The sequence below is a fragment of the Vulpes vulpes genome, chromosome 1 (assembly GCF_048418805.1).
Source record: "Vulpes vulpes isolate BD-2025 chromosome 1, VulVul3, whole genome shotgun sequence".
NCBI classification, from domain to species: domain Eukaryota; kingdom Metazoa; phylum Chordata; class Mammalia; order Carnivora; family Canidae; genus Vulpes; species Vulpes vulpes.
This window is the reverse complement of record NC_132780.1, coordinates 61,030,105-61,055,018: the sequence shown is the minus strand read 5'-3', so window position 1 is coordinate 61,055,018 and position 24,914 is coordinate 61,030,105. Positions and strand designations below refer to the sequence as shown.

General features: G+C 32.4%; 1 protein-coding gene across 2 annotated transcripts in view; it reads right to left on the bottom strand.

Annotated features, from left to right (window-relative positions):
• The window catches only part of TBC1D32 (TBC1 domain family member 32), a 206,466-nt gene that overhangs the window by 14,678 nt on the left and 166,874 nt on the right, over nucleotides 1-24,914 (bottom strand). Inside the window, exons 28-31 of one of the 2 annotated variants that reach the window (XM_072765193.1) lie at nucleotides 15,822-15,891; nucleotides 13,971-14,086; nucleotides 13,071-13,225; nucleotides 6,264-6,404 (exon numbers count right to left, since the gene is read on the bottom strand). In XM_072765193.1, the coding sequence (XP_072621294.1) occupies nucleotides 6,264-6,404; nucleotides 13,071-13,225; nucleotides 13,971-14,086; nucleotides 15,822-15,891 (482 nt within the window). Of the gene's footprint in view, nucleotides 1-6,263; nucleotides 6,405-13,070; nucleotides 13,226-13,970; nucleotides 14,087-14,744; nucleotides 15,892-24,914 lie in introns of those variants that run through there. The other variant, XM_072765188.1, reaches the window with a different exon arrangement.

Here is a 24,914-nt window from a genome sequence, read left to right as displayed (position 1 = left end):
GTGGTGGTGAAGAGTTCAACATATGAATTTTGGGGGTGGGGTGACACAATTCAACCCATACCAGATGCTACTAATGAACTTTTGTTCTCCCATATGTTATTACTTATGTCAACCATTCACATTTTACTTTCAGCTCCTATGGGCATATCTTTTCATCTCATTTTCCACTCGTATTTTCTATTATTGATAATACCCACTAAGTGTCACCAAATATTAATGGTGGTTAATATTTCTGGTTTTTTACCATAATTCAATTCTTAGGTACAAGATTTTGCTTTATAAATACTATCATGCTCCAAAGTCTAGTCATAGAGTCTATGAGTTAACTCAGTATTGAATTTTATCTATGAATATCCAATGTTATCAACAGGAAGAATATATTTCATTTCCTTTTGTTCCAACTTTCGTCTTAGCACTAATAGGATTCTTCTCCCAGGTCCTGACCTGAAGGGTAGCTTGGCATGCAGAGTTCATTACCAAACTTCCACTGCCCACATAATATGGCTCTACTGAACTGGGGAGAAAATATCTTCTACTCTTTCTTTACTAGACAGGTTGACGCAGTCAGTAGTTCTTTGACTGGCAGTAATACTTTTAATTCCCTTAATGCACTGCTGCCAGGGTTCTGTCTCCACTCTTTGCTATAGCTATTAATGCCAAGCATCTATGACCATGCTATGTTAATAAAAATGAGTCTCAGATGAATTGAGACGGAAACGAAGGGTAGATTTTAGTACAAATGATCCCTAAAGCCAGAAAAGCAGTTCCCATTCTGCTGTCAACATAGACAGAGATGAAGGGGTCTCAGCTTTTGTCCATCTTCTTTCTCAGCAGCCTTATTGTTCTACAGATTGGATGGTGTGAAACTGATCTTCAATTCATTTTGATCTTGAAACCTCACAACTCTATGTGGTTCAAACAAAGATATCTGAAGGTAAAATATAGGTAGGGAGATGCTTATCCTTATTGGTTAAGAAAATCACCCCAGAATCTGCAATTGGTTCTTCATTATACCTAGTTATTAATTAACTAGGTTAACTATTAACTGCTTCCCTATAAGCAGTTTTCTGGAATTTATATACCTTCAAGCATTGTTTTCTGTACATTGCCTATTTTTCTTCCATTAAACAGAGATAATGTCTAATGTCTACATATGAGAAATTTAGGAAGGGAAAATAAGATTATAACTGAAAGCACTTTGAAAGTATATAAGGTGCTATATAAATGTTGTTTGATAACAAAGTACAGGTGTTTATTATTCATATAATATTTATCAAATACCTAATATACAAACATTATAATTCTTAAGTGAACAAAAGACATTTAGTTCCTGCTCTCAAAGAGCTGACACTCAAAGGAGAGATGTACACTTTTTAAATATATGTCCCTCTGCACTTGGCAGAAATTGTATCAGCTATTTTGTGTGCCAGATGATTCAGAATTATTAAACTATAATAGAATTCTAAAATCGTATTCCCCTAGAAAAGTGAGCAATGAGTCACAGTATTTAAACCTTAAGCAAATAACTTCTCTTTATAGAATGAAAAGGTTTCCAAATCAGCTAACAATCTAGAATTCTAAAAGGATAAAGGAGATAGCATGGGTCCAAGCAGAATGATAAATTCATAAAGCATTTTTATTATGAACATTTTCAAATATATATATATATATATATATATATATATATATATATATATATATAAAAGGGAAAACAGTACATGAACCAGACCCATCAGTTTCAAAACTTGTGATAAGGATCTTCAGTACCTTTTCTCCTGAAGGTCCCCTTCTTTAAACTTTTAAAAGAAAATACATCATAAGTTGCTATAAATTATACCTGTGTTTGCTTTAAAACATGCAGAAAATCTGTTACCAATTACATCAATTTTTTTTTATCTATCACACAAGACAAAAATATCTTAGAATACTAGCATTAACACAAGCAATATGATTACTTAAAACAGGATTTTTGCTGCTCTTTGTCTTTAGACAACATATCACTTGAAACTTTCAGTCAAATTACTGTATTTTAAAGTCATTCTCATGAGTTTATACTATCAAATGTGTACTGTTAGGTTCATTTGATTCAGTTTGACTTTATATTCTTAGGGGCAGAACTTGTTTATTTTCTTGGTTACATGTATTTGTCTCATTATATAAAATATTTAAATGATTCCAAAGTAAAAATACAAAAGCAAAATATATTCCCTGACTCTTCAGCTCATTCCTTCCCCATAAGCAATCATTTAAAAAATCTAGACACAAGTGAGAGTAATTTACCTCAGATAAAATAATTATATTTGTCTCAGTGTTGTATCTTAATGTCTTTTAGCAGCTTGAGTACAGTTGAAGCAGCGTTTCCTAGGAAGGTTGTAGTAGATTTTGATGTATATCATAAGTGATTTTCTTTCTTTATAGGCCTAAAACCATTTAAATGTTCTAAAATGTAATTAGGTTTAAGGAACATTGGTTTACTATAAAAACAAACATAATTCGTTTGTTTCACTTTCTTTGTAAACCATTTCATTGCTAATAGTTTTTCAATGAATATAAGAACTCAGCTGCTTAGTTCTGAAAATGCAGTACAGGTTTGGACTTATAAGAGGGAATCTGGCAGTGTCTAGCAAAATCATATATGCATTTACCCTTTAAGCCAGCAATCACATTTATAGAAATTTATCCTGGAGATAATTTGACAAAAATTTGAAAATACTTAAATGTTTGTTATAGCACTGATCATAGTATCAAAAGACTATAAATAATGCAGGTGTCTGTAAAGAGGGGCTTGGTTAAAAAATTATGGTTTATCCTTGGTGGAATGCCATGTAGTTGTAAAAGCAGGAAATACCTTTGTATATTGTGTTGGAGTGATATCCAGGATCCTTTAAGTGATAAAAAAAAAAAACCATAAGACTTTTCTAAAATATATTCTGTAAGAGGTTTATCTGTGTTAGCCCATTTGCTGACAGAGTATAGTACAATAATGATATGCAGAATAATAACCCCAAGGAATTATAGAGATAAATCATTAAAGATATGTGGTACTTCTTAAGCTAGTAAAGTTAAATAAGGTACAATAAGGAAAGTGCTTTACCAAAGGATAAAATTGGTTACAAAGTTAATTAGAATATGTGATTTTTCTGTTCATTTAAAAAGACTATATATTTGAATTTCTATTTTCTACTCCCAGTTACTCTTAAATTCTAATCAACATATATTTCTATTTTAATTTTTTAAATTCTAGTTGAACATATATTTTCACTCTAGAGATATGTGTATTTTTTTTAGCAACCTGCTCACAAATCCTTCATTAATCAACCAATCCCTTAGTGTCTGTAAATACACAACTTCAAAAAGCACTGCTCCTAATTAGATCAAAATGAATAAGCTTTGAAATACAAAATCTGTATCGAAAGCGATTACTTAAGCACCTATACTTATTCGTTACTTAAAAGTTGTTTCATATTTTATAATTAGCAGTAAAATGGCAAATAATATCAACAAAACAATGATACATATTTAAGGCACAAAATTATTACCTCACATCATGAGCCATTAAAAAGGCATTTTTCCATTAGATAATTTAAGAAACAAAAAACATTACTGCTTAGAAATAATGTACTGGGTTTTATTACATAAATCTGCTATATATATAGCAATTTCAAATTGATAAACACCAAAATGATAAAGAGGTATCAAATGATACTGTGAGGCCTGAGGTACTGCAAGTTTTTTCCCACAGTTTGTGGTGTCCATTTTAAAATTAAAGGATATATACTAGGACCTAATAAATGATTGGGGCATTAGACAATAAACATTATAATACTCAAGACTAGAGTAACAAAAAGAGTTCTCAGGAACATTTTGTTTCCTAGCTTGGATTTTTAGAAGAGTAGAAAGAATAGATTACTGAGCTTATTATAAGTGAACATTTAAGTATCTACTTCTAACCAAAATTAAACATTTTATGAATCAAAATCCCCAAAAGTGTTTTAGGTACATGACAAGAGCGAGCCACAACTGGCGAAGAAAGAATATTCCTTTCCATTACATGCAATTCTTTGTATATTTAGACTTATTAACTTCAGGAAATTTAAAACTCAACAGGCACAGCAATCAGATGCAAGTAAATTTAATTACGTGACATAAGGATTCTTCAAAATAAGTCTAAAGGCACATTACCAAAAACTATATTGTTTAGTTAAGAGGAAAAGATTGCCAGGAGGACAAATCCAAGGGAATGCAAGGATGGCTTACTGTGAAGAAATCTATCAATGGTAACATAAATAGGTCAAATAATCCAAGATCAAGATCATCTTAACCCTAAAGGAACTTGACAAAATCCAACATTCTTATTTGATTAAAAGAAAGGAATCAAAATTCAGTATTTTACATAAAGTAAAAGGATTCTTTCATAGCATGACGGGGAATAATTCTCTTAATGGTGAAATACTGGATGATTTCCTAATAATTGTTCAAGCCTAAACAAGCAAGCCACTATTTAGAATGATTCTGGAAAAATTACAAAGTTTAATTAAAAATAACACACATTAAAAAGTAGGAAAAAAACATAAATCTAGAAAAAAATGTACAAATTCATGATTATCAAAAATTTGATGCCTTTACTAATTATTAACAGTAACCACAAAGGAAATAAAATTGAAAAAGAGATCTCAGAACACCTGGGTGGCTCAGTGGTTGAGCATCTGCCTTTGGCTCAGGTTGTGATCCCCGGGTCCTGGGATCGAGTCCTGTTATCAGGTTTCCCGTGGGGAGCCTGCGTCTCCCTCTATGTCTCTGCCTCTCTCCTGGTCTCTCGTGAATAAATAAGTAAAATCTTAAAAAAAAAAAAAAGATTTCAAGCTACTCTAATTAGAAATATCTATAATAAAAAACATTACATCTATATGGGAAAAAAAAAACTATGCAACTTTAGTAAAACATAATACAAAGAAAATAAATGGAAAAACTTAATACATTCCTAGAGAGGAAGGATGAGTACTGTAAGGGCATAAACTATAAATTACTTGGAGAAAAATGAACATATTAGCAATTTAAATTTTATCCAAATCCAAATGCCCAATTCGAACTGGGAAAAATCACTTTAGAAGGTACAAAACACAATGAATAGAAATAGCTGAATTAGCTTCTTTTAGGAGGGTGTTAGGAAATATATGATAGGTTTATTCTTACCAAGCATGAAGACATAAGGAAGTAATAAGAAAAATGGAATAAATAATAAAATAGTAAAGACATAAACACTAATAGTAAATAAGCAATAAATTACAATAGTAAATCAAATACATAACAGGAATTTAAGAGATCTGGATAGTGGGGTTACTTTTAAAGAACATTCGAATCAATAAGAAACACATTAAAACAGGTGGGCAATTAAGATTCAACTATTATCAAGACTATGGAATTATAGCCAACCTTGCTAATGTGTAAAAACCTACAAAATTTTAAAAAGAGAAAATGCAATTTTCTATTAATTTAGCTATTAGTTTCAAAAAAATCCAAATACTCAGACCTGAAGAACAGATACTTTTAGAAGTATCATTTCTGTTAGAAGAGTAAAATCAAAGCAATTTGATAATATGTGTCAAGAGTCTTAAAAGTATTCATATCTTTTGGTTAAGTATTTCCACCTTCTGGAACTCTGACCTAAAAATTTAATTCCAAAAATAGAAAAAGGTTTAGGCTCTAAAATTTTAAGTTTTAGCGTGTTTATAACAGTGAAGAAATAATCCACCCCTCCATCAATGAAGGACTGCCCATGCACAGGAGGGAGCTATCTGTGACCACTGCATGTTACCAAAGAAAAACGATGACTCCTTCCCAGATCCCAAGAGCAGAAACAGAGAGCAAGGCTTTCTTGTTAGGTTAAGAACATACAGACATATGTTCAGCATTAAGAATTCTTACCCTTAGTTACTTCATTTAATCCTTACATTAACCTTATGAGGTAGGTATTACTTCCATTAGAAAGCCTGCCTACATGTCATAGACTTCCAGAATGTCTATGACTTGAATAGCTTAAGTTGAATTTGAAATATGAATGCCAGGGGTCTACTATAAAAAAGTCTATATATTTTAACAGACCTAGGGGAAACAATTCAGTTCAGTTCAGAAATTTAAACACAAAGGTACGAATACTTACAAAATGATCTTATTAACTTATATTTCCTATGTTTGATGAGAATTTAATTTTCTTTAAAGACACAGATTTGGGAGCTGAAGAAACACTACTTCCTATGGATTACCTGGGATGGTGCAAAACCAGACATGTGAAAAGCTGAAAACACAAGTGGCACCTCCACCTTCAGGAGCATTTCAATGTAGTGAGTGCTGCAAAAATATACCGGGTGGATGCCAGATTCTATAGTGTCAGTAGGTAGATACCTCTGCATAAAAAGGAGAAATTGATAATTAATGAATATGCAACTAATTTAAAATAATCAAACCAACTTACCTAAATCTTTAGCTGTGAACTGCTACTTCAAAATTAATGTGGTGGCCTAACAAGTTACTGTAAACATTCTAATTACATAAGTTAAAAAGTCAGAATGTTAAATACTGTAGAAAGAATAAATCTCAAGGTAATATTTATACCTTCCAAGACAAAGGAGTAAAGTTAATATTGTAATTTAATGCCTTGTGGAATGAAAGGAATAGCTGTTGCATGAAAATATAAATGTACAAGTACACAAGTAATAAAGCTTTTACATTTTAATACTGAGTGTATTTCTATATGCTTGGTATCCTTGGCTTTGGCCAGTGATTACATCACATTAAAAAGTTTGAGTTCATCAGCTCTTCAGGATATTTGCATAGTCCCCTTTTGCTAAGATAGTGTTAAATAACCCAAATCTCAACTTGAGTTACTAATAACTGAAATTGGAAACTCTGTAAGAAATTTATTGCTAAAAGTGGGAAAAAATGCATAATGCATTTTTAGATCAGCTATTTTATTTATATTTATATAATAATTTTTATAAAAATTACATATATAATTTATATATTTTAAATTTTATATTTATTTATTTGTCCATTTATATGTGTACATATACATGCATATCTTACAAACCTGCACTTTTCAGCAACTTCTTCATAAAGTTGGTTATATTTTCAGTTTGGCTCTTAGGTACAATTTATGTCATCATGATTGTTCTATAATACTTCAATGAGTATTTCTATAAATCCAATATCTAACCACAACATTTTTAAAACAAAGAATAAACCTGGGAGGCATCATTTTGTGTCAAGAAAAACTGATACACTAGCAACTATACCTGATAAACCTGTACTAAAAATTTATATTCAAATTAGTTCTGAAGAATACATAATTCAGAAACTTCCAGAAAGGCATTTTATGTTCTTACCTTTACTGGGTAACTGTAACAAAGAAAATTAATGCTTTTAAATTAAAACAAATTAAATTTATATATAACAATTGTATACAAGTTAAAATAAGGATTTCTTTCACATTTTATTGCTAAAATGCTTTTAAGGATTTAGGTTTAACTTATATACTAAAATTTCTGAAACCAGTGAGGTAATTGATCAGTGGTTTTCCTGTTTTATAAATTATCATCATTAAAGGACAATTTATCATTTCACATTGCATATATATATAAGAATATATGTAGAAATATATATATATATTATGACAGGCTCTCAGAGATACCACATAGTACACACAAAATAATTGTATATACTGATGACTACCGACATAACTATATAACATATTAGTGGACAGTGGACAGTCAACCTCAAATGAATGTCTAGGACAAAAACAAACTTTCTTTTGAGTAGTTAATAATATACACTGGGAGGCCTGGGTGGCTCAGCGGTTGGGCAGCTGCCTTTGGCTCAGGTTGTGATTCTGCTGGGATCCGGGATCAAATCTCACATCAGGCTCCATGCAAAGAGCCTGTTTCTTCCTCTGCCTATGTCTCTGCCAATCTCTCTCTCTCTCTCTGTTTCTCTCATGAATAAATACATCTTTTTAAAAATGAAGTTTAAAATAAATAAATAAATAAATAAATAAAATAATAAAATAATATACACTGACAGCCACTGGGGTGGCTCAGTCAGTTAGGTGTCCGACTTGATTTCAGATCAGGTCATGATCTCAGGGTCCTGAGATTGAGCTCCTATTCAGGCTTGGAACTCTGTGGGGAGTTGCTTGAGATTCTCTCCCTCTTTCTCCCTCTGCCCACTACCCCTCAACATGTACATGTACACATGATCTGTCTCTCTAAAGTAAATCTTTACACATATATATGTATATACGTATATATATATACACACACACACACACACTGAGAGTTAGTATCCTTTATCTTCTTTTATGAAATACATGTTTCACTAATGACTATTTGCATAGTAGAATTAACAAATCTAACAAACAGCAAAAAAACCAGCTTATACATATATATTAATTTTCAATGCAAGCTTAGGTAATAAGTTTCCAAATATATGTATAATAGTAGTGTAAGAAATGTATGCATAAGAAATAATTCTTTTTTTGAGAGAGAGAGAGAGAGAGCACAAGCAGGGAGAGTGGGAAAGAGAAAGAGAGAGAGAGCACAAGCTGGGGGAGTGGCAAGCAGAGACAGAGAGAAGCAGGCTCTCCATTGAGCAGGGAGCCTAACATGGGGCTCAATCCCAGGACCCCAGGAACCTGAGCAGAAGGCAGATGCTTAACCCATTGTGCCACTCAGGTGCCCCAGTTCTTATACTGTATCTTTTCTATGTTGCATTGAAAACAATATATTCAGAGTAGGTGTGTTCAGAGATGAGACAAAGAGCTAATTACACTCTCAGAAAAAAAAAAAAAGCTATTATATAATGGAGTCCCAAAGCTTAGGCATGAGTTTTTCTACTCTTATAGATTATCCTCTGTTGGAAGAAATCATGCCATACTTTTCTGTAAACAATACAGCACCCAACACCAACCCTTGCATAGAGTAGCTATGCAACAAATTATTGATTGAATTACAAAATATGTTAATGATTGCATATTGTAATCATAATACACTCACTTATAATAAAAGTTTTACTAATTGGTCTATTAATTGACATTACATACCCTAATTTATGGTAAATAGTGTTCATAAACCAGATCAATAATGACAGCTGTGACCCACCTAAATACAACAGAGTCTTCTGAATCATCAAATTATGAAGTCTGTTTGTTATACTTTTAGTGTTCTGCTGTATTTTGCTTAGTCACAACTCTGAAAAGATGGCAACTTTTAATAAAGGTAATGACTCCAAATAAAATTCAGAATATAGGATTAAGCACAACACATATAGGAAAACAGCATTTAATATATCATGTAAGTAACATAAAACTAACATACAAGCTATGCTATAATTGTGAAAAAGAATATCAGTAAAATCTTTTGGGTTGATATATACTAGAAAGTATCATAACATGAAGCAAGGACTTTATAAAATAATACTCTTTAGAATGTTTTACTGTAGTGATTAAAAATGAAAGATACAGGTCTTAAAAAATGGACCTTAGTAAGCAGTCTTTTGGTTTTTCCTTTCCACTACAGGTAGTTCTGATGAGTCATTCCATTCCTGACACTAGTTCCAAGTTGTTATGGAAATCAAATAGAAAGACCCTATGAAAAAGATAAACTCTCCAAACCAATTTAAGTGGACCCAATCTAGTACAGTCCAGTCCTCCACTCTGGGGATCTGTCATCAGAGAATGGACCATGTTTTATTGGTAATGTTGCAGTTAATTTGTGCATCATGTGCATCATGCAGGAGGTGAATAGAAAACTTTTTTTTTCTTTTAACTCTGATTCTATAATTCTAAAAAACAAATCTTTCTCCTCTCTGGGGAGGGGGGGAAGCACATGGGAAAATGGAATCTTTAAATATGGACCTAAGATTTAAAGTTATATAAACAAGAAAGGGGTTTTGACACTAGTTCTGTCCTACAAGTAACAGGTCACATGATTTACTATTGTTAATGCCTTGCAAATGGTTACAAGTGTGCCAGGACATGCTGATGGTTGTAATATTTAAATCTAAATGTATATTTGAATGGTATAGGAATTGTTAACTCTAAACTTGCTGTGTTAACTGGTTTTATTTTGTGAGGAGTAAGAAAGGAATAAATATATATATCCACACACATTTTTATATATGTAAAATACAGCAACTGTCCCATGATCTTCCTAAAGAACTATAGTAGTTTTTTGACTATTACTTTAGCTTGATTTATCATCAATGGAGTTTTTGTCTGTATGTGAATGTGAAATAGTTTTTTATTTGAATTTTGTTTTCCTTTTGCATAAGTTTTACTAACAGAAGGCATATGTGATTGTTAATTTTATTGAAATTACTATCTGAGATTAGGTATTCTTACATGGAAATAATAGATTTTTTCAATCTTTTTTAATCTATCATTTTATTAACTTTTATGTTAAAATTAGTCAAATTCTAATTCCTGATGAAATTCCATAAAGAATTAATATATTATTATTTAGGAAGGTCTTTTTAAAGAGTAAATAATAATAGAAGATAATTTAATACAGTCAATACATTAAATGATCCTTCCGGTCTAAATGGCTCCAAAGGAAAATTTTTTTCAAATTACTTTTATTTCACATGAGTATATAGTCATAGTCTATAAAATTTTGAGAACATCAAAGTAATATTTCATTATTTCCTATATTGCTTATCTGAGCCCAATTTTTTACACCTTTTGATGCAATCTGCTTACAACATTCTTAATGCAAAGGACTATTCTCTTTTAAATAATTTTTTAAAGTAGTAAAAGCTTATTGTCCTATATATTTGTATTTAAATACTAATTCACACACTCAACACCTATTTGTTGAATTAATTACTATTGGAAATAGCTTGGAACACAATGGGAAACAAAACAGAAAAAGCTCCCCTCCTAGTGCTTACACATTTAAGTGTATAAATACATACACAAATGAAGTTGCATAATAGGAATTAACATAGGCTACAGAAGAAGAGAAATGGGGTAATAAGGCTGAAGAACGCAGGTCTGGGGTGTAGGTCTGGGGCACAGGCTGAATGAAGCTTTTTTAAGGTTGATTATAATAATGAGATTGAGCTAAAGATGATGGACAAGTTTGTGCTATTAATAGCTAAAGCCAAAGTACCTCACCAAAACTGCAGGTTAACTTATTTTATCAACATGCGTAGAAAGTGTCACTGCAATGTTTGAGACCAATGGAACAAACAAAATAGTAAATACTGTATTACGATGATTACTGAATGCACTAAGTGGCATAGAAAAAGCACCAATCCATAAGATGATTAAATCGAAGACATTTATACCATGCAGTTGTGACTGTTGAAACATTAGTAACTACACTATAAGGCACTGCATAAATGTTCATGGATAGGACAGTTGCACCAACAGAAAAGTGTCAAGGCTTTATGTCAAAAGTTTGTCTAAACACCTTGAGTAATATGTCACTCCATTCCATTCACAGATCTACAGTCCATATTCAATCATGCTATTAAAATAAATCTAATAAAATCCAAGTTGCTAGAGCCTTGCCTGAATTCAATTTTATGGGAAGAAACCCTATTAGAGCACAACATCACTGTTACATTAAAAGTAATGTTATGAAAAAGTCTGTAGATTCAAAGCAAAAAATCCAACTTTATAAAATTATGGTTAAAAAAAGTTGACTCTTGGGACGCCCAGGTGACTTAGCAGTTGAGCGTCTGCCCCTGGTTCAGGGCGTGATCCCAGTCCTGGGATGGAGTCCCACATCGGGCTCCCTGCGAGGAGCCTGTTTCTCTCTCTAGGTCTCTGCTTCTCTCTCTCATGAACAAATAAAAATATTTTTTAAAAAAGTTGATATTTGGCAGTGCCACAATCGGAATGCTAAGCTAGTGGAAAGCAGGTATCATTCTCAAATGCTTGACATGAAAATGTATGCCTGGATTCAAAATCTATATTCATTATCAAAATTATCAAAAGATTTTTCAACATTACATTTGTAAATGGAGGAGGGAAATATCTAAGATTTTTTAAATCTTCATGTACAATTTAGAGATTTGTTAAAATTCTGGTGAACAGAAGGAAAGTAGTTCCACTGATTAGAGAAAAACTGGTATATACTCTTTTGCCATTTGCTTCTGCTTGTTCATGTGAGCAAATTTCTCATTATGCTGAAGTACAAGCGCTGGAAATTCTTATTCAGGAATTACATCCAGCTATTTCAAGCATAAAATTATAGAATCTCAATATTTATAATATATTCCTCCTTGATTCTTGGCTTTTGTGTTCCTTATCACAATATATACTGTAAAAACATGTAATATATGTTTTCATTGAACTCCAATATGCTCCAGCTCCCTTAACTTATCTTTGAGTGCCATGTGATTGCATTGTCCATGCGCAGTATGTCATAGGAAAGATTTGGGACATATTGGCCTATCTTGTACACTAGACAGTTTCCCCATGTTGGAGATCTTAATGGTAGTAAGTAAAATGAAATACAGAAACGTCAGTAAATTGAGGGATGCTTTTACCACTAAACTCTAAAGTCTCATGAAGCTAGTAAAATCCTTTAAAATACACTGTAATACTATAATCAGAACTTATCATAGATTTCCAAAATGTTTAGTTTTCCGCCCTCTGCAGAATATTTTGAAAATTTTGATTGATCTTCTTATACTGTAATTTATCTGATTCTTTCTAACAAAGTAACAATAAAAAACATTCAGTAGTTCTTTTTACATATGTACTTTTTATAATTTACATAAATGGCAAGTTTAAAATTTATTAATCCAAAAAAAAAATAAAAAAAATAAAATTTATTAATCCATCTATTATCACTAATCTTTCATTCAGATACCATTAGGTGTAAGACACCAAGTATTTGGGAGAATGTCAAATCTGTATCTTAAAAGAGAATCAGCCAAAAAGCATTCAGGTACAAAATCAACATAAATTATTACAGAGCCCTCTACAAATAAGATCCCAATAAATTTAAATTGGATTTGCCTTAAAATTTAACATACTCATTTAAAGACAGGGTAAAAAGTCTTACAGAAATATGTAGTCTTGGCAACCAAAGGAAAGCAGAGGTCAGAAGCCTGGAGAACTGCTGAAGAAATCTAAGTGTTTTTTCTTTGTCTCCCAACATTATCATGAATAAAGAAGATACAAACCAGTCATGGCCAGCATAACTCCCCTGCAGGCAGACTGAACAGCACAGTTAAGGAACTTCTGCAATATTTTATCTTACAAGATGAAATATAAGAACTTCATTAATATTCACTTCCAGGATTGCTATCAGGAAAGAGATATTGATACCTAGTCCTCATTTTATCTTCAACCAATTTACAAGCTAATATGCTGTTTACTTACATAAGTAATGGAGGCCAATGGCACTAGCAAATGCAGAAAAAATGATCTGCTTTGTGGCAACATTTATTCAAGTCATTAAAATAATAGTTCCGACTCTTTCTCTGGTTTAGGTTATCTGCTAAATTACTAGCATAATCAAATATTTTAAAAATCCATACATCTTTAGAATTTGGTAATGCAAATGGTTTGTATATATTTTTTCCCCTTCAAGTCAAACCTATTTCTGAAAAATAATTAATTCAAGTAAAATAAATGTATGTTCTATTGTTATTCTAGATTTACTAACTCTAGAAAATTCTTACTCTAGATATGCTAAACCTATTTTTAAAAATCTTATATATATATATCTGAAAATAAGGCCTAATAACTTTAATCACTTTTAGATTCAAGAAGACTGAATTTAGTAATTACTACCGAATTGAATAAAATTAATATTTAAAATACAGAATACTTTTAGGTGCATCATAATCAGCAATATAGGTTAAAGTATTATTTAGTATAAATGTGTTAAGGTACCCTATCAAAGAATTATGAAAAATAAATAATGTTCTATTACTGTGAATCCACTCAAAAAGGATATGAAGAGAAGATTTTATGGGAGCCTGCTGCTGTTTCAGGAATCTCTCACAGTGCTTTAAAACCAAGGTAAGATCATTTTCTGCACTGTCTTTTAACAGGTTGAGGAACTTGCCATATCTACATTAAAAGCCCACAAAACATACAAAATTGAAAAACATCAGGCCTGGCATTGCAAATTCACTTTTTAAAAGCCATCAAGCATAGTCCTCTTGAGATCCCAAGGTTTTTAAGTTTTCAAATTTCTACTTCTAGGATAACTATGCTATCCAGAACACTTATAGGGAAAGCTTAACACTCAATTTTAAGTTCCTGATAGTTACATTTGGATTAGCAATAGTTACCTGGTAAATACTGACAACTCTAAGGAAAAATAAAACACTAATGAGAGAGCAAAATGTAGACACTATAGATGAGAAGAATATAATCATTTTTCCTGAACTTAATCTAAAACATGTAATGTTGACAAATTAGACTGACTTGTTAAGTCTAGAAGCAATTTTAGATCTTTAGTCCGGAGGTTCTGAGAGGAGGCACTTCCCCTCCTGTGGCCACTTGAGAAATTCATGCGGGGTGTTTTTGATTGCATAGTGACTGGGTTTACTAATAGTAGGTGGTGTGTGATGGTCGGTCAGGAGGTTAGATGTGGGACAGTCCTGCACAACCACTTGCAAATGTCCTTCCTGCCTGTTATTTGCATGGATAAAGAAGCTATTTATAATTTAATTATCTGAAACCAATTCTGTTTTATATAAGATCATAAAATATTTTTTCTCTATTTTTCTTTTTTTATTATACACTGAAGGCAACTATGTGTAAATCAGGTAAAGACAGTACTTTTGTTGTTTGAAGCCTGAGACTCATTCACCATTTTGGAAAGTCACTTTGCCGGTGGCAAAACTCGAGCAGTATTTGTAGCATCAAAATACCACCAGTCTCTATTTGCAGCTGCCAAAGTCACAATGATTCTATGGGGTTGACAGTTATGTCATATATAGTAATTGGGTACAAACATTTCATTACAAATCATTTTCCATTTATTTCTTACCAATAAGCTACTATATTGAATTTTAAAAATATGTGACTAATCTGCTCATGTTATCTACGGATTCCATTTCAGAATAGAAATTGGACATTACAAAATAAAAGGCAGATATAGGGTCACAAAACAATGAGATACATGCTTTATGTGATGATCCACCTGGTAAGAGCCAGAATTACTATCATACTTTTCATTATCATGCTATGAATTTATAAAAATAGTCTTTTTAAAAGCTTCCATATGCATATTTTTTATACTTGATTCTAAAGATTACCCACTGAAGTACCATGGAACTATTAAAATCCTCATTTAATAAGCAGGAGAGAGACTTACTCCTTAATTCCCAGTATGCTGTTTAGCTTATTTCTTTTGAAAATTACAATTTGAGTACTAAAAATTCAAACTACTATAATTGGTTTATTCATTTTTAACTTCTGTGTCTATCCTTAAGGTACTTTTGTACTCATCACCATAACCTGACAATTAAAATCTATCATATTTTATAAAATGGCATGATTGTGCTACTAATGTGCTGAATTTTACAATGCATTTTTTGGGAAAAAAACCTGTAGTCATAGAGACTTAAACATACTGTAATTAGCCTCTGAAATGATAATGAACCATAACTGATTTACCAGCAGCAGTAATATAATCATATGCCAATATCCCCAAAACAAAATTATTATTTTCTGAATGATAAACTCTGCATTTAAAGTACACAAAATAGTTGGCTGTTAAATACCATTAAGCACATATCAGGTAGATGAAACAAATTCTAGAAATGCGCAAGGGAGAGATTTCCCTATAATATACCTGACAGTCATTTTAATGCCAAGCTGCTGCACAGATGAAAGACTTTCGTTCTTCACATTTGCATCAGTAGCTACAAACAATAGAAAACGGAGTTATAAAAATGTATAAAAGTCTGCATAATCACATTTTAATTGAAAATTGATGAAAGTCATATTTTTACATATTTTAATGTGAATTTTGAAAACACTGATGAATTTGTTCTTTTAAGAGCTGTCAGTTACATTTTCAAAGAAATTAACAGGAAACTTTTTACAAATAACTTTTCTCCTATAACAATCATTTAAAAGCATATTAAATACAAAACAACTAATTTTAGTTTTAAAGCAATTTATTTTTACTCAGCCCATATCACAACACAAAAGCTGTTAACCCAAGAACAATCTAGAATATTGTACTTTCATCAGGCAATGCATATATTTTTAATTACAAATATGTCTAAGTATGGCTATTTACTTCTTAAAGATTTTTTTAAGATTTTGTTTATTTGCGAGAGAGGGAAAGTGAGAGAGAGAGAGAGCAGGTCCTGGGGGAGAGGCAGAGATAAGGGAGAAGGAAAGGCTGGGGTTCAATGTGGGGCTCCATCTTGGGACTCCGGGATCTTGACCTGAGCCAAAGACATATGCTTAAATGACTGAGCCACCCAGGCGCCCTCCTCTTAAAGGTTTAAAAATGAGTGTCAAAAAGGGATAATCAATATACTACTTAAAATATATAACAGTATATGAGGGTAGAGTGAACAACGTTTTTCCAGCAGGTGGATTTTCTTTATGAAGTAGGAGTCATGATCTGCCAAAAGTGAGAAGGCTGTATTGTACAAAGGACGATAGGAGAGGCTGAAAATTTGGATTAGTTCTGGAGAATATTGGATGACCAAACTAACGGTGAATGCTCAAAAACATCACTAGTTGGCACTGAGGGTTCTAGTTGAAATTTTCTTTTTTTTTTTTGGCTAAAGAAACTGTAGCATGCATGTGCATGCATACATACACATGCACACACTATTAAGGGAATTGTCCAAAATCACATAATTACCTAGTGGTAAAGAGGACTAACAGGTAGATTTCTCACACTCCTATCAGTTTTTTTTTTTCTTTTTTCCTTCCATTACACACTGATGCATCTCATTCTATCAGTATAATCTAATTAACTTGTGGACTCATTCATTTCTTTTAATACATCCTTTCTAATAAAGTAAGTGTGGAGCACCATGCTAGAAGCTATAGAGGATAGAAGATAAATAATACATCATGCCCTAAAGGAACTTTCCATGTAGTGTCAGAGATAAAATTCATATATAGATAATTCTGCTAAGGATGTTTTAAAGGACTAAGTAGAACAAGAATGGTACAGATAGAGTGCTATGTGAATTAAGAAACAGAGAGATTACAAAGAACTGGCGCTTAAACTGAACCTTAAAATATGGTTAGACTTGAGATCTACAGATATAAGGAAGAACACAAATTAAACATCACTGTTATCAAACGTCTACTCATTGGGTCAGCAACAATCCATCATTTAGCACTCTTCAAAGTAAGTTACCCTGTTTCTCCCAGTTTGCCCAGGTCTTGCATGGTTTTAGCTCTGAAAGTCTCATGCCCTAAGAAGCCCCCTTAACCCCAGGCAAACCAGACTGGTCTTTTACCGACCTCGAATGGTAATTTTCTTTAAAAATAAGTTAATTAAAATAAAATAAACTTAACTGCTCAGTTCACTTCTTGACAAGCTATATCTGAGTTTTACTTATTCAGATCAGAACACAAACTTAGCATTATTGTTGCACTTGACCTATAATGAGCAGTTATTTTTTATATATCTTAGAATTCCTCCCTATTTGTAGACTCTAACTTTACTAATAGATATACATTCTAGATGCACAGATTGCTAAAGAGAGTTTTATATATATGGCTCATTTATATGAGTCAGTATTTTTCTCCTAGGGAAAAAAAAAAGGAGTTTCTATTACTTTTTACCAAAAACATATATGTCACAAATTATTCTCACACTCAAAAATGGCCAATTTTTAAAACTATTAATCATCATTCATATGCTCACCATAATTTCAAGTTTTTAGTCTTATCAACAGCATTTTTAAAAATCACCCATAATTTAAACAGCTTTTCCAATGTCCACTATAACACAATCAGATTAAATTCATTTGGTAACAACCAGGAGGTTCTTAATGTGTCAGTACTTGAATATACTCCTGGTGATCCTATATTTATTATTAATTGCAATTCAGTTTCCCAAGCTCAAATAACATAAAACTTTAGTGCTGTAGTATTGGTAACACTGGCTGATTTTGCAAAATTTAGGGAGTTTCAATAAAGTAAATATTTTGGCTTTATATATATTTTTATAGCCACAAAACAGACCTATCTCCTATCAACTATCCTAAAAGTGTATTATAAGATTGATTTTTTTAAATTAGTCGGATTATTTTATTGAGGTAAACTTTATAGTCAAAGAAATATAAAGATCTTAAATGTACAGTTCAATTAGTTTTGACAAATGCATACAAGCTGTATAACTTACACTCCTCTAAGATAGAGAATATTTTCATCTCCTAGAAGTTCCCTCATGCTCCCTTCTAGCCAATTCCTGTACATTCATCTTCCCTAAACCAGCCACCGATCTAATCTCTTTCACTACTGGTATAGCTTTACCTGGAATATAATATAAATGGAATCACACAGCATGTACCCTTTTGTGTGTTTTTTTTCCACTTAACACAATGTTTTGAGATTCATTTCATATTGTAGCATGTATTGACAGTTTTTTTATTATAAGTAGTATTCCATTACATAAATATGTTGAAATTTATTTTTCTGGGACATTTGTATTTATTTTTTCAGATTTTGAATTTATGAATAAAGAGCTCTGAACATTCTTGGGCAAATATCAAAGATGAGCTATCACCTCACATCTCAGAATGGCTAAAACCAAAAAGATAAGAAATAACAAGTGTTAGTGAAAATGTAAAGAAAAGGAACCCTTGTACACTGTTGGTGGGAATATAAACTGGTACTTTTACTGTGAAAAACAGTATGGAGTTCCTAAAAAATTAAAAACTAGAAATGTCATGTGATCCACTAATTCCACTATTGGGTATCCACCCAAAAGAAAATGAAAACACTAATTCAAAAAGATACACACATCCCTATGTTTACTGTAGCATTATATACAGTAGCCAAGATAAGGAAGCAACCTAAGTGTCCATCGATAGATGAGTGGATAAGGAAGATGTGGTATATTTATGTGCACATGTGTGTGCACACACAAGTTATTACTCAGCCATAAAAAAAGATGTGATCATGCCACTTGTAACAACATGGATGGACCTAGAAGGTATTATGGTAAGTGAAATAAGTCAGACTGAGAAAGACAAATACCATATGGTTTCACTCCTATAGGGGTAAAAAAAAAGAACAAATAACAGAATCAGACCTATAAATACAGAGAACAAACTGATGGTTGCCACAGGAGAGTGAGTGGAGGGGTAGGCAAAATGGGTGAAGGGTTTTAGTTATGGATTGCATAAGTAATGGGGATAAACGCTACAGTATAAGGAATATAGTCACTGATATTATAATAGCAATGCATGGGAACAGATGGCAGCTACACTTGTAGTGAACACAGCATAATGTGTAAACTTACCGAATCATTATGTTGTACATTATGAAATTAATGCAACATTGCTTGTCAACTATACTCAAAAACAAAACAAAACAAAAAATAGGAAAGTCCTTCAGGCTGAAGAGAAATAGACCAGATGAACACACACACACACACACACACACACACACACAACTGACACATATACAGAGATACTCGAAATTGTAAATACAAAATAATTTTCTCGTTTCTTTACTTAAAACTAATTGACCCACAGGAAAAATAAAGTGCAAAAGTAAAATGCATAGAAAGATTAGCACATAGGAAGGACAAATGGAAATAAACTTTGTAAGGTTCTTATGTGAAAGACATGTTATTAATTCACAGTAGATAAAAATAACAAAATCATAGATAAAATTTTAAAATATCAGTAATCATGTAAATAGTCTAAAAACAACAATCAATGGCAGAACTTTTCAGACTGAATTAAAAACAGAATGCAAGATGCAACTATATGCTATGTATCTTTAAATACCCTTTAAACTGAAAGACATAATATACTAAAGATGGGATGGGCAGCCCGGGTGGCTCAGTGGTTTAGCGCTGCCTTCAGCCCAGGGCCTGATCCTGGAGACCCAGGACCGAGTCCCATGTCAGGCTCCCTGTATGGAGCCTGCTTCTCCCTCTGCCTGTATCTCTGCCTCTCTTCTCTTTTTGTCTCTCATGGATAAATAAATAAAATATTTTAAAAAATAAAATAAAGATGGGAAAACATATTATACCAACACTAATCATAAGAGAACTGAATGTCTATATTATTATCAGATAAAATATACTCTAGGTCAAGGAGTATTAGAGATAAAAGACTTTTTTAAATGATAACATGGTCAATTCATCAAGAAGAAAAAGCAATACTACATACATATTTACCAAATTGGAAAACTTTACAATACATGAACAAAAACTAAGAATTAAAGGGAAAAGTAAATAAACATAAAATAAAGGGAGAGAGCTCAATACAACCACTCTATCAGCATTTGGGAGAGAGCTCAACACTACTACTCTATCAGCATTTGGTACCAAAAGGAGACAAAAAATAAGAAATTTTCTAGAAAATCTGAACAGTATGACCAACTAAATTGCCCTTATTGGTTATTTATAGAACACTACAACCATCGACTCTAATAAATATGTCCTTTTTACCTGTCAATGGAACATTTACTAAAACAGAACATTTATAAGGCCATACAAAGTTTCAAAAAAATTTTAAGAAATTAAATTATATGCAGAATATTCCATAAACACAACAGAATTAAAATAAAAACGAGTAACAAAAAGATTTCTGGAAAACCTCCAAATTCTTGAAAGTTAAGAAACACACTGCAAATTAGTCAAGGTCAAAGAAGAACTAGCAAGCTAAATTAGAAAATATTTTCAATGGAATGATTACTAAGACATTTCTTTTTTTTTAAATTTTATTTTATTTATTCATAGACACAGAGAGCGAGAGGCAGAGACACAGACAAAAGGAGAAGCAGGCTCCGCATAGGGAGCCCAATGTGGGACTCGATCCCGGGTCTCCAGGATCACACCCCAGGCTGCAGGCGGCGCCAAACCGCTGTGCCACCGGGGCTGCCTACTAAGACATTTCTAAACATGCACTGGGAGGCAACTCAAGCATTGCTTACGGGAAACTTTATATATAGCTCCATATATTTTATTAGAAAAGAATAAAGGTTTAAAGTCAATGATCTAAACTTCCATCACAGAAGCTACAGAAAGAAGAGGAATTTAAACCTAAAGTCAACAGAAAGAAGAAATAAAATATAACAGAAACCAATAAAATAAAAAATAAGGAAGAAAGAGGATATCAGTAAAACCAAATGTTGGTTCTTTGAAAAGATCAATAATATTAACAAATCTCTACTTGGCGTATAAAGAAAAAAGAGAAAGAGAAAACACAAATTATCAATAACAAGAATAAAAGAGGAAATATCACCATAGATCCTACAGACCCAAGAAGAAACAGAAAATCTAAAGATTCTTACATTTATTAATGAAATTCAATTAGTATTTTAAAAAGCATAACATGAAGAATACTCAGACGAACATGTTATCACCAGTGGATTCTATCAAATAAGTAAAATAATAATAATCTTACACATTTATAAGCATGGTATGACCATGATCCCCAAACAATTCAAAAACATTAAAAGCAAACTAGTGACCAATATTGTATCCAAATATAATAGAAAACATATTTTTAAAATATTAGCCATTCAAATTCAGTAATATAAAAGGATGACATATCATGATTAAGAAGAATTCACCAGAGAAATGTAAAGTTGATTTAACACTCAAAAATCAATGTAAAACTTTTCCCCTAAGAGTAAGAACAAGCAAATTGTATATTCCTTCTTATACACTCAATTAGGTCTAGACAAAATATACAAAGCAATTTTGTGAGATAAGAAAGCTTTTCAATCAATTGTGCTGGAACAACTAGCTATCAGGCAAAAAATATGTAAACCCTTACCTCACACCATACACAAACAAAAACTCAAAATTGATTATAGACCTGCAGGTAAGAGATAAACTACGAAGCATAAAAGACTGTCTTTAATGCCTTGATGGAAGCAAAGATTGTCAGAGCAGAACCCTGAAAGTACGGACTGTAAAAGAAAAAAAAAAAACGGACAAATTGGACTTCATCAAAATTGATCTTCTATTCATCAGAAGACACTTAGGAAAATGACTAGACAAGCTACATAATGGAAGAAAATATTTGCAGTATAAATTGGACAAGACATTGTATCCATAATCTATAACCATTATCTATACCTTAAAATATAAAAAGTTATGAAACCCATATGGAAATGATGGGGGTGAGTGAGAAGCAAAATATCTGAATAGACATCTCAAAAGAAGTGTTCAACATCACCTATCATTAGGAAAATGCAAATTAAAAAAACATGGAGATAGTACTGCACATCCACTGAAATGGCTAAAATTAAAGACTGAAAATACTGAGTGTTGATAAGACTAAGGAGCAACTGGTACTGTCATACATTGTTGGTGAGAGTGTAAAATGGCACAACTATTTTGGAAAATGGTTTGGCAATTCTTCATAAAGTTAAACATACTTCTACTCTCTAATCCATGAATTGCACTTCTTTGTATTAATATAAAAATCGATTTTTATAACCTATCAGCAGAACGATTTTAACTTAGACTAGATGCTAACACTTAGAATTCTAGTACCTATAAAACTGGATTTTTAAACATGAGAAATATTTATCTTCATTAATATATACATCTGTGTGTATTTAATACTAATATTTCTCTTTTGGAATGTATAATACAGCTAAATATGTTAACAGTAGGAGGAATGTGCAATGGGCAAAGGGTGCTAATGATGAACATTCCTGATGACATTGTATGCTATAGATCAGGGTGGCTTCTAGGAGAAGATGCTGACCTCTGTATGTGAAGAATGGAATAGTTAAGATCAAAGTGAGAGGAGATGCCCAAAAGGACTATGACATTCAATGTTATACGATTCATGTTCTAGGTTCTTACTTTTTCCCAATGGAAGGAAATAGTCCTTCCAGAATGGTCTAGCTGTCTGCCTGAGGAGTCCTTTTAAGTTTTCTGGGGTGTACAAATAATTTCCCAGATCTATTCCTTCTCTAAAAGTTTATGTTTCTGAATATTCAGAGTAGTAACTTAATTCTACACATTTCAACAGATAATGGTTCCCAATTATGGCTATACATTAAAATTCTATTTTTAGAAGTAAAGATAAACAGATTCCACTCCAGACCACTGACTGAGATTGCTGAGGGTGAATGTCCAGTCATTTGTATTTTTAAAGACCTCTACAGCTTATTTCTTGTGCACTGAACTTGAGATCCACATTTAAAGAAATAAAAGTAAAGTTTGGATATAGTTAAAATTGGACATTAAGGGATCCGTGGGTGGCTCAGCGGTTTAGCACCTACCTTCAGCCCAGAGCATGATCCTGGAGTCCCAGGATCGAGTCCCACATCAGGCTCCCTACATGGAGCCTGCTTCTCCCTCTGCATGTTTCTCTGCCTCTCTCTCTCTCTCTCTCTCTCTCTCTCTGTCTCTCCCACAAATAAATAAAATCTTTTTTAAAAATTGGACATTAATTATTATATAAATATCACTTTAAAGAATGTAGCAGTTAAATCTTCAAAAAGGCTTTTAAGTTAGAATATGGGAGGTATTAAGCATACTAAAACATCAAATACTCACTCTAAAAAATACTTATATTAAATAGATATAGGTGACATTAATGTGAATAAAACCCTTTTGAAAACATTAAGCAGGGAGAGAGGTAAGATGGTGGGAGAGTAGGGGTCCTTGTTTCATCTGGCCCCCCAAATATAGCTAGATATATAACGTTCAAACCATTCTAAACAACCTATGAATTCAATCTGAGATGTAAAGAAAGAACAGCTGGAACTCTACAAATAGGAAAATGATCACCTCTTGCAAGCCATTCTACACTGGATAAAATGACTATAAGGAAGAATTTACCACAAAAGAAAGAACAAGAGATAATACTCTCTGTCACAGATCTAATGGATATGTATTTAAATAAGATGTTGGAGATAGAATTCAGGATTACAATTATAAAATTACTAGTGGGACTTGAAAAACATAAAAGACTCTAGAGAATCTCTTATTGCAGAAATGAGATCTAATCAGGCCTAAATTAAAAATACTCTGAGATGCAGTTTAAACTGGAGCTCTAACAGATAGGGTAGGTGAGGCAGAAGAGAGAGTAAGACAAGTGATGGAAATGAAGGAAGCTGAGGAAAAGAGAGAAAAACAACTAAAAGCCCACAAGGAGAGACTCCCAAGAATAAGTGATAGTTTGAAAAAGAATAACATATTATTGGGATTCCAGAGGGAAAGGAGAGAGAATGAGAGAAAGATAGAGAGCGAGAGAGAGAGAGAGAGAGAAAGAGAGAGAACCAGAAGGTATGTTTGAACAAATCATAGCTGAAAACTTCCCTAATCTGGAGAAGGAAATAGGCATTCATGTCCAAGAGACAGAGAGGACTCCCCCATAAATCAATAAAAGCCAATCCACATTCCAGCATATATTAGTGAGGCTTGTAAATTTCATGGATAAATAGAAATTATGAAAAGCAGCCTGAACAGGAAATTACTAACATATAGGGGGAGAAATATCAAATTAACAGTAGACCTCTCCACAGAGACCTGGCAGGCCAGAAAGCACTGGCAAGATATATCAGGGTACTAAATGTGAAAAACATGCAGCCAAGAATACTTTATCCAACAAGGTTGTCATTTCAAATAGATGGAGAGATAAAAAGCTTCCAGGACAGATAGAAATTGAAAGAATATGTGACCACCAAACCAGCCCTACAAGAAATATTATGGGGGATCCTGTAAGCAAAGAGGGAGTCCAAGGAAACAATCTTCAGA